This window comes from Lipophrys pholis (genome assembly GCF_963383615.2).
Source record: "Lipophrys pholis genome assembly, chromosome: 13".
In the NCBI taxonomy this organism is placed as follows: domain Eukaryota; kingdom Metazoa; phylum Chordata; class Actinopteri; order Blenniiformes; family Blenniidae; genus Lipophrys; species Lipophrys pholis.
Genome location: NC_137632.1, coordinates 18,407,957 through 18,419,457, shown reverse-complemented (window position 1 = coordinate 18,419,457; position 11,501 = coordinate 18,407,957). Strand labels below are relative to the sequence as shown.

The following is an 11,501-nucleotide window of genomic DNA, read 5'->3' as shown; positions in this document are numbered from 1 at the left end:
TTCATTAATGCTCAATCCTGAGTCCCGTGAACTCTGCTCTGCCAGTTCTGATACACATTAAACTATGAGTAAATCTGTACTAAACCCCATGACAACAAGATAAAACCTCAGAAGCTGTAGGACACTGGAAGAAGCTGCAGGTGTTTTCCGTTGGAAAGATATTTGAATTATTCAAAGGTACCACTTTACTGAACACTAAAACATCCTAAATCTATTTCAGAAAGTTGTTATTTTTTTCCATTTTCTTCTTAAAAAATAGCAGAAATCGATCATGGCTACTGGAGAGCAGACTTGTTATGACGGGACCTTTATCGAAAACTTCGATTTCTTCTTGGAACACACTAAAGAACATGAAGTCCAACTCCAGCATCTTCGTCACATCCTGCTACCAGAATTTGAAAGGTAAAGTAAACAGACAGAAAATCAGCGCTAACTGTAACCAATGTGTTTTTCTCTTGTTCATGACTATAAGCAACCGGCAACTAGTAAGACAACTAAATGGTTTGATAACGCAGTCCGGAGCAAAACAAATGTATTTGTTATGTAAAAGTTATATTTTTCTTACTTCAGGATAAAAAAGTTAGAAATGAATGTAATTCAGTTTATGTCGAAATACAACATAATGTCGTCCTCAGGTCGTGTTTTTAATTGATGAAAAGACTGTTTGATGTATTTTTGCACACTTGTGCTGACCAAAATGAGATATATTACCAAAATATGAATTAAATACATTCTAGATATAAGCCAAGCATATTGAAAAACTGCTGTGATTGATTTTTACAAAATATACATTAATTAAATGATAAACTGATAGCAGATCTGAAAGGCAGATGATAATCTGAAAGGCTATTTGTTTAAATGGACAATTAAGTAAATTCTATAACTTGAGTCTTGTTTTAATAATTTTCTTTTCTTCCTGTTCTCTGTTTTATGTTTCTACCTTTTCCCTGTTGGTGTAGAATTGGAGCTGGTAAAAGCAGCCTGGATGTTCTTGGTGTTGGAAGTGGGGGAGGTAAGAGATAAAGTTACTCTCTTAAACCAAGGAACTTACTGTGCCTTCATGTGTGTAACATTAAGAATATGAACATTCTTTAACAGAATGTGTGGGAGGAATAAGTTCAGTGAGTGGACTATCAAAGTGAATACATGTTGTACTTTACTGTTCATGATTAAACTCACGAAAACCAAAGTCAATGATTGAATGAGTGAAACTGAGTGTGTTTGTGTGTGTGTGTGTGTGTGTGTGTGTGTGTGTGTGTGTGTGTGTGTGTGTGTGTGTGTGTGTGTGTGTGTGTGTGTGTGTGTGTGTGTGTGTGTGTGTGTGTGTGTGCATACACATTCACATTTTGTCCCATTCCTTTGATAGCAGCAAACACAGACACTGATTTTCAAAATTCTTTATTTATTCCAGGTGAGATGGATGTGGAGATGTTATCTTTACTCCAGTCTGTTTCTCCTGCCGTGCCCATCGCGGTTGATATTGTGGAAGGAAGCATTCAATTCACAGACCGTTTCAAAGGTAATGATGATTCCCCCGTCACTAAAATCAGATACAGGAAGAAAATGATATTATTTACACTCCTGTTCATGTTACAGTCATCAGTCTTAAATATTTCTGGTCATTGTAACTTGAAAGCTTTTTTTTTTTTCCTCTGTCTTTGATATTGGGTGTGACACAAAGTTATATGCCCATAAAGAGCAGTGGGATGTATTTAGAGCTGTATGTTTTCATGGATGGTGAGAGCTAACATAGGTTTTGTGTATGATTTGTTTGTGCTGTACGTTGACAATTAAACATCTTCACCTACTCTATGTATACTCAGACAAACTGACCAGGTAATCAGTTTTCTTATTCTTTCTATGTCCACCTTCAAGCATTGCTGGCGAATACAGCCAACCTGCAGAAGATCCCATTCACTTGGCACATCATGCCGAGTGAGGACTACGAGAAGCAAGTGAAAGCAAAAGAAGACATGAAGAAGTTTGACTTCATACACATGATTCATGTATTATGACTATCTCACTAACTTATTTGAAGTAGATCTTGTTTAAATGTCTTTTGTCTCCATGATGACCTGTACGTTGCTCAAACTGAACAGTGCTACATGTATATAGATTGGCTGATCTATGTACATGTAACAGTCAGTCTAATGACCCTTCAGTCTTTAGAATGACTGAAGGATGAGTAACATTAAGTATCTTGTTAATCTTGACCCCTGATGGATATAGAGTTGAAAAGTAATAAAATGGACAGGCTTAGAAATCTGACAGACTTCAAATAAAACCAGAAAATGATGGCTGAAACGCCAGCTTATCAGGGCACTAAAAGAACTGAAGGACTCCATTGAAACCCTGGGGTTTATTATTATTACCTTTGCCTATGAATGTTGGGGCGAAGGATATGTTTTTGTCCACGTGTATGTATGTATGTATGTATGTATGTATGTATGTATGTATGTATGTATGTATGTATGTATGTATGTATCTGTGTGTGTGTGTGTGTGTGTGTGTGTGTGTGTGTGTGTGTGTGTGTGTGTGTGTGTGTGTGTGTGTGTGTGTGTATCGGGCATTCCGCCACCTGCTAGAAACAGGAAGTGAGACGTACATGCTCTGTTCAGCCCGTTCGACTCTGCTTACAGCTTTAATGTTGTTGTATATGTTTGGTGGTTGTTGGGATCTCTCTGAACTTGAAACATGATCACTGTTGGCCAAGATTCATTTACAGGCTAGTAAATGTTGTCGTGTGTTGTTTGAACCCAAATAACATTTACAAAAATGGCAAATGGTCCACAGAGTGATTGTGGAACATCGCCTGGTTTTAAGTGATTTAATTTTCTCCTTCATCATGGGAACTTCCACGTAGTGTTTTTACCAGCCAAGTGATGGCGAGAAAATTCATTATTATGTGAAAAAAACAAAAAACTGAGACTTTGAAGCCTTCCCAGCTTTAATATATTGATGCTTTACTGTCAGCACAGGATCAGCCAACTTACTCCGAGGTTGTTGTTTTTAATGATGTGCCTGATTAGTTCATGAATCGGTCATCACTACACTACACTACACTACATTTAATAAAGGTGTCCATGGAGATTTCCTTCAATGAAACACATGTTATTTGCATGTATGTTTCTTCAGAAAATTCAAAATTGATGTTTTCAGTGACACTTTCTTCAACAGATGGTCTACTATTTGAAAGACTTCCATGAAACGCTCAAGTTTCATCACAGTCTTCTGAAGAATAACGGCAGGCTTCTGATCATCCTAAATGCAGGTAAGCAAGCATCAGTTTGAAATCACTCTTGTAAGTTTGATATATTGTAAAAATGAAAGAGTATTTCTGAATTACACCTCTTCGGGAAACTTCCTGTAGCAGTAAAGTTGAGGTAGTTTTGATTTATTTTACTCTTTGATGAATTTGGCTTTAACGTGGGAAAAAGTTGCTTGTCTTTGTGTGATGTGAAAACATGTTTATGTTTGATCTGTGCTGAATAAATTCTGATTTGAATACTGAGTTCTAAATACACAATTCTGATTAATCAAAAAGAGGGGCTACCATAGGAATATTTGAATCTATGAGATCCACCAACTGTGAGAATTCTTATATTATTTAGATAGCATATATCAGTTTTATTGTAAGATAGATATTTTATTTCTGGATGTTTTTGTGTAATTGTTTGCTTTCTTTACCATCCAGCCACCTCTAGCTGGGTCACCATGTGGAAGACTTATTCGAAGGAGCTTTGTGCTGGTACCACCACCGACGAACCAAAAATACACTCTGGAGATGTCATTGCCTTTCTGAAGAGCCAGGGTCTGAAATATGATGAGTTTGTGATCCCAGACTCATTCGACATCACTGAGTGCTTCAATCCGAGCAGCACCACTGGAGAACGTCTGCTGAGTTTCATGACATTAAAAGATCACTTTAGCCAGTCCTTCACACCAGACATCAGAGCCGGCCTTCTGGATCTTCTCAGAGACAAATGCAGCACAATTAAAGATGGCAGGGTTTTCTTTGACAGCTCCTTCAGCTGCATTCTTGTTCATGCTTAAGTTTGACAAATGATCATTAAGAGTATCTTTCTCTGTTCTATGCATTTGCAATAAGTCTGGTCAAATCATTTCCCCCCTCTTAGTCCACTTTGAGTCACTGTACTAAATCACTAATACACTTTTCAACAAAGTCCATCCATAGCCAATGTGTCACTCACATTATTTTACTTATCAGATGTAGTATTTGACCTGTTATCATCTCAAAATCAAATTTGAAATAAATCTTTCCTCTCCTTACCATCGTTTGTTATGTCTCAAATCATTCTGGGCATCAGTGTCATGCAGTCCAGTGCCTATGTTTATAAATTGTTTTCCTTTGAAGAGAATCAAAATGTAAGAAGAATATTTTGCAATAAGATTCTGTGATGGCGTAACCAAGATCAGAGACTTGCTTGAAGAGACCAGCACCCGGCTGTTCAAAACTCGGTTATCTTTTAACCAGTTGATATTGAACGAACCAAACATCAAATTTGATGTGGAAGAAACATACTTATTTAAAATCACATACCTCAACCAATATAAAGATGTATATAATATAATATACATACATATATACACATGTATATAATATATACTAAATAAAATGTAACTTCAGAAGCCACATTCAGTCCAGTTTCATCCTGAGTGGCTGGACTGGTAAAATATTGATATGAAAACCTTTGAATTTACACTTGAAAGATTTTCTTTGTTGTGGTCACAGTTTACGTGATGAAACTGTCTATAATTTTGCAAAGTCACGCAATTAGTATTGAAAATGATAACAATCTCAATATCAAGTACATTTTAATGAAACATTCTCCTGCAGAATACAGTGAAACGTAAAATAAAAAACCTTCCTATAAATCTTATATAGCCTCCTTGCTTGGTGGTTTGTGGAGCCGGATTGGGGCCCAGTGCAGGACTCTGCTGGGAAGGTGGAGATTTGTGCCGGCGGTGTGTTTGCGTCAATTAAAGAGAAGAAAAGAAATTTGCAGGAGCGGGGGTGGGGATTTAGGAATGACAGCCCGCCATTACTAAATGATTGTAGAGGAAAACTTGGATGAGGCAACATGATCCCGTCAGTCATCTCAGCTCAGTTTTCATGTTCCCACTATAATATCCTGGTAGCAGCGTTGTTTGTTATGGTTTATGGCAGTTTTATAGACGAGATAACCACAATGTAATTTGCTTAAGAAAAAATGTGGAAGAACCGAGAATTGAAATTGGGCGGCGCGGAATAAGGTCAATAAATTGATTAAAATAAGGTCATCCAGTAGTGACCCTAAAACGGTCCCACTCAACTTCCCGCACATTCTATAGAATACCACAGTCATGACCATAAACAAATACACAACTGTGAATATATAAACAAAAATAAATCCACTCTAAAAATTCACAACATCCTTGTGGGCTTGACTGTTCTTGTTTTTTTCCAGCATAGTGTAGCGCTGCAGTGCACATTCAGGGACCAGGAGACGCTAATGCTCAGGTATGTCTTTATTTGAATCACCATAACATGCCCCGCTCCGAGGGGTGTGCTCACCTGACACCTCACCTCGGCTCAGGGTGTTACATACAATGCCCAGAAATCCCACGTAAGAAAGGACACACAATACACAAACTGTAACTGTCTATCACGGTAAAACTCAAACACGGAACTATAACATGTAAACAGAGCAACACGTTAACAAAGTTACGAGGAGCACTTCCCGTCATCCTTTGACCCCCCCCCCCCCCCCCTTCACTCCACAAAGGCTGCTACACAAGTTTTACTTATTTTCATTAATGCTCAATCCTGAGTCCCATGAACTCTGCTCTGCCAGTTCTGATACCTAATAAACTATGAGTAAATCTGTACTAAACCCCATGACAACAAAATAAAACCTCAGAAGCTGTAGGACACTGGAAGAAGCTGCAGGTGTTTTCCGTTGGAAAGATATTTGAATTATTCAAAGGTACCACTTTACTGAACACTAAAACATCCTAAATCTATTTCAGAAAGTTGTTACTTTTTTCCCTTTTCTTCTTAAAAAATAGCAGAAATCGATCATGGGTACTGGAAAGCAGACTTGTTATGACGGGACCATTATTGAAAACTTCGATTTCTTCTTGGAACACACTAAAGAACATGAAGTCCAACTCCAGCATCTTCGTCACATCCTGCTACCAGAATTTGAAAGGTAAAGTAAACAGACAGAAAATCAGCGCTAACTGTAACCAATGTGTTTTTCTCTTGTTCATGACTATAAGCAACCGGCAACTAGTAAGACAACTAAATGGTTTGATAACGCAGTCCGGAGCAAAACAAATGTATTTGTTATGTAAAAGTTATATTTTTCTTACTTCAGGATATAAAAGTTAGAAATGAATGTAATTCAGTTTATGTCGAAATACAACATAATGTCGTCCTCAGGTCGTGTTTTTAATTGATGAAAAGACTGTTTGATGTATTTTTGCACACTTGTGCTGACCAAAATGAGATATATTACCAAAATATGAATTAAATACATTCTAAATATAAGCCAAGCATATTGAAAAACTGCTGTGATTGATTTTTACAAAATATACATTAATTAAATGATAAACTGATAGCAGATCTGAAAGGCAGATGATAATCTGAAAGGCTATTTGTTTAAATGGACAATTAAGTAAATTCTATAACTTGAGTCTTGTTTTAATAATTTTCTTTTCTTCCTGTTCTCTGTTTTATGTTTCTACCTTTTCCCTGTTGGTGTAGAATTGGAGCTGGTAAAAGCAGCCTGGATGTTCTTGGTGTTGGAAGTGGGGGAGGTAAGAGATAAAGTTACTCTCTTAAACCAAGGAACTTACTGTGCCTTCATGTGTGTAACATTAAGAATATGAACATTCTTTAACAGAATGTGTGGGAGGAATAAGTTCAGTGAGTGGACTATCAAAGTGAATACATGTTGTACTTTACTGTTCATGATTAAACTCACGAAAACCAAAGTCAATGATTGAATGAGTGAAACTGAGTGTGTGTGTGTGTGTGTGTGTGTGTGTGTGTGTGTGTGTGTGTGTGTGTGTGTGTGTGTGTGTGTGTGTGTGTGTGTGTGTGTGTGTGTGTGTGTGTGTGTGTGTGTGTGTGTGTGTGTGTGTGTGTGTGTGTGTGTGTGTGTGCATACACATTCACATTTTGTCCCATTCCTTTGATAGCAGCAAACACAGACACTGATTTTCAAAATTCTTTATTTATTCCAGGTGAGATGGATGTGGAGATGTTATCTTTACTCCAGTCTGTTTCTCCTGCCGTGCCCATCGCGGTTGATATTGTGGAAGGAAGCGTTCAATTCACAGACCGTTTCAAAGGTAATGATGATTCCCCCGTCACTAAAATCAGATACAGGAAGAAAATGATATTATTTACACTCCTGTTCATGTTACAGTCATCAGTCTTAAATATTTCTGGTCATTGCAACTTGAAAGCTTTTTTTTTTTCCTCTGTCTTTGATTTTGGGTGTGACATAAAGTTATATGCCCATAAAGAGCAGTGGGATGTATTTAGATCTGTATGTTTTCATGGATGGTGAGAGCTAACATAGGTTTTGTGTATGATTTGATTGTGCTGTACGTTGACAATTAAATATCTTCTCCTACTCTATGTATACTCAGACAAACTGACCAGGTAATCAGTTTTCTTATTCTTTCTATGTCCACCTTCAAGCATTGCTGGCGAATACAGCCAACCTGCAGAAGATCCCATTCACTTGGCACATCATGCCGAGTGAGGACTACGAGAAGCAAGTGAAAGCCAAAGAAGACATGAAGAAGTTTGACTTCATACACATGATTCATGTATTATGACTATCTCACTAACTTATTTGAAGTAGATCTTGTTTAAATGTCTTTTGTCTCCATGATGACCTGTACGCTGCACAAACTGAACAGTGCTACATGTATATAGATTGGCTGATCTATGTACATGTAACAGTCAGTCTAATGATCCTTCAGTCTTTAGAATGACTGAAGGATGAGTAACATTAAGTATCTTGTTAATCTTGACCCCTGATGGATATAGAGTTGAAAAATAATAAACTGGACAGCCTTAGAAATCTGAAAGACTTCAAATAAAACCAGAAAATGATGGCTGAAACGCCAGCTTATTAGGGCACTAAAAGAGCTGAAGGACTCCATTGAAACCCTGGGGTTTATTATTATTAATAAGGATATGTTTTTGTCCACGTGTATGTATGTATGTATGTATGTATGTATGTATGTATGTATGTATGTATGTATGTATGTATGTATGTATGTATGTATGTATCGGGCATAGCGCCACCTGCTAGAAACAGGAAGTGAGACGTACATGCTCTGTTCAGCCCGTTCGACTCTGCTTACAGCTCTAATGTTGTTGTATGTGTTTGGTGGTTGTTGGGATCTCTCTGAACTTGAAACATGATCACTGTTGGCCAAGATTCATTTACAGGCTAGTAAATGTTGTCGTGTGTTGTTTGAACCCAAATAACATTTACAAAAATGGCAAATGGTCCACAGAGTGATTGTGGAACATCGCCTGGTTTTAAGTGATTTAATTTTCTCCTTCATCATGGGAACTTCCATGTAGTGTTTTTACCAGCCAAGTGATGGCGAGAAAATTCATTATTATGTAAAAAAAACAAAAAACTGAGACTTTGAAGCCTTCCCAGCTTTAATATATTGATGCTTTACTGTCAGCACAGGATCAGCCAACTTACTCCGAGGTTGTTGTTTTTAATGATGTGCCTGATTAGTTCATGAATCGGTCATCACTACACTACACTACACTACATTTAATAAAGGTGTCCATGGAGATTTCCTTCAATGAAACACATGTTATTTGCATGTATGTTTCTTCAGAAAATTCAAAATTAATGTTTTCAGTGACACTTTCTTCAACAGATGGTCTACTATTTGAAAGACTTCCATGAAACGCTCAAGTTTCATCACAGTCTTCTGAAGAATAACGGCAGGCTTCTGATCATCCTAAATGCAGGTAAGCAAGCATCAGTTTGAAATCACTCTTGTAAGTTTGATATATTGTAATCAAAAAGAGGGGCTACCATAGGAATATTTGAATCTATGAGATCCACCAACTGTGAGAATTCTTATATTATTTAGATAGCATATATCAGTTTTATTGTAAGATAGATATTTTATTTCTGGATGTTTTTGTGTAATTGTTTGCTTTCTTTACCATCCAGCCACCTCTAGCTGGGTCACCATGTGGAAGACTTATTCGAAGGAGCTTTGTGCTGGTACCACCACCGACGAACCAAAAATACACTCTGGAGATGTCATTGCCTTTCTGAAGAGCCAGGGTCTGAAATATGATGAGTTTGTGATCCCAGACTCATTCGACATCACTGAGTGCTTCAATCCGAGCAGCACCACTGGAGAACGTCTGCTGAGTTTCATGACATTAAGAGATCACTTCTGCCAGTCCTTCACACCAGACATCAGAGCCGGCCTTCTGGATCTTCTCAGAGACAAATGCAGCACAATTAAAGATGGCAGGTTTTTCTTTGACAACTCCTTCAGCTGCATTCTTGTCCATGCTTAAGTTTGACAAATGACCATTAAGAGTATCTTTCTCTGTTCTATGCATTTGCAATAAGTCTGGTCAAATCATTTTCCCCCTCTTAGTCCACTTTGAGTCACTGTACTAAATCACTAATACACTTTTCAACAAAGTCCATCCATAGCCAATGTGTCACTCACATTATTTTACTTATCAGATGTAGTATTTTACCTGTTATCATCTCAAGATCAAATTTGAAATAAATCTTTCCTCTCCTTACCATCAATTGTTGTGTCTCAAATCATTCTGGGCATCAGTGTCATGCAGTCCAGTGCCTATGTTTATAAATTGTTTTCCTTTGAAGAGAATCAAAATGTAAGAAGAATATTTTGCAATAAGATTCTGTGATGGCGTAACCAAGATCAGAGACTTGCTTGAAGAGACCAGGGCCCGGCTGTTCAAAACTCGGTTATCTTTTAACCAGTTGATATTGAACGAACCAAACATCAAATTTGATGTGGAAGAAACATACTTATTTAAAATCACATACCTCAACCAATATAAAGATGTATATAATATAATATACATACATATATACACATGTATATAATATATACTAAATAAAATGTAACTTCAGAAGCCACATTCAGTCCAGTTTCATCTTGAGTGGCTGGACTGGTAAAATATTGATATGAAAACCTTTGAATTTACACTTGAAAGATTTTCTTTGTTGTGGTCACAGTTTACGTGATGAAACTGTCTATAATTTTGCAAAGTCACGCAATTAGTATTGAAAATGATAACAATCTCAATATCAAGTACATTTTAATGAAACATTCTCCTGCAGAATACAGTGAAACGTAAAATAAAAAACCTTCCTATAAATCTTATATAGCCTCCTTGCTTGGTGGTTTGTGGAGCCGGATTGGGGCCCAGTGCAGGACTCTGCTGGGAAGGTGGAGATTTGTGCCGGCGGTGTGTTTGCGTCAATTAAAGAGAAGAAAAGAAATTTGCAGGAGCGGGGGTGGGGATTTAGGAATGACAGCCCGCCATTACTAAATGATTGTAGAGGAAAACTTGGATGAGGCAACATGATCCCGTCAGTCATCTCAGCTCAGTTTTCATGTTCCCACTATAATATCCTGGTAGCAGCGTTGTTTGTTATGGTTTATGGCAGTTTTATAGACGAGATAACCACAATGTAATTTGCTTAAGAAAAAATGTGGAAGAACCGAGAATTGAAATTGGGCGGCGCGGAATAAGGTCAATAAATTGATTAAAATAAGGTCATCCAGTAGTGACCCTAAAACGGTCCCACTCAACTTCCCGCACATTCTATAGAATACCACAGTCATGACCATAAACAAATACACAACTGTGAATATATAAACAAAAATAAATCCACTCTAAAAATTCACAACATCCTTGTGGGCTTGACTGTTCTTGTTTTTTTCCAGCATAGTGTAGCGCTGCAGTGCACATTCAGGGACCAGGAGACGCTAATGCTCAGGTATGTCTTTATATGAATCACCATAACATGCCCCGCTCCGAGGGGTGTGCTCACCTGACACCTCACCTCGGCTCAGGGTGTTACATACAATGCCCAGAAATCCCACGTAAGAAAGGACACACAATACACAAACTGTAACTGTCTATCACGGTAAAACTCAAACACGGAACTATAACATGTAAACAGAGCAACACGTTAACAAAGTTACGAGGAGCACTTCCCGTCATCCTTTGACCCCCCCCCCCCCCCCCTTCACTCCACAAAGGCTGCTACACAAGTTTTACTTATTTTCATTAATGCTCAATCCTGAGTCCCATGAACTCTGCTCTGCCAGTTCTGATACATAATAAACTATGAGTAAATCTGTACTAAACCCCATGACAACAAAATAAAACCTCAGAAGCTGTAGGACACTGGAAGAAGCTGCAGGTGTTTTCCGTTGGA

At 37.7% G+C, this 11,501-nt stretch overlaps 2 protein-coding genes across 2 annotated transcripts; both read left to right on the top strand.

Moving 5' to 3' along the window:
- Positions 1 to 271: 271 nt before the first annotated feature.
- LOC308118697 (histamine N-methyltransferase-like) lies at positions 272 to 4,053 on the top strand (the record flags this gene model as incomplete). The annotated part of the gene is made up of 6 exons (XM_080478207.1): positions 272 to 402; positions 960 to 1,012; positions 1,412 to 1,519; positions 1,876 to 2,006; positions 3,178 to 3,271; positions 3,695 to 4,053. 6 exons carry the CDS (start codon positions 272 to 274, stop codon positions 4,051 to 4,053), a joined length of 876 nt encoding a protein of 291 aa, XP_080334333.1.
- A 2,028-nt stretch (positions 4,054 to 6,081) lies between these two features.
- Positions 6,082 to 9,589, top strand: LOC308118695 (histamine N-methyltransferase-like; the record flags this gene model as incomplete). Its single annotated transcript, XM_080478205.1, has 6 exons — positions 6,082 to 6,212; positions 6,770 to 6,822; positions 7,252 to 7,359; positions 7,715 to 7,845; positions 8,929 to 9,022; positions 9,231 to 9,589. The coding sequence occupies 6 exons, from the start codon at positions 6,082 to 6,084 to the stop codon at positions 9,587 to 9,589; spliced, it is 876 nt and encodes a 291-aa protein (XP_080334331.1).
- Positions 9,590 to 11,501: the final 1,912 nt, after the last annotated feature.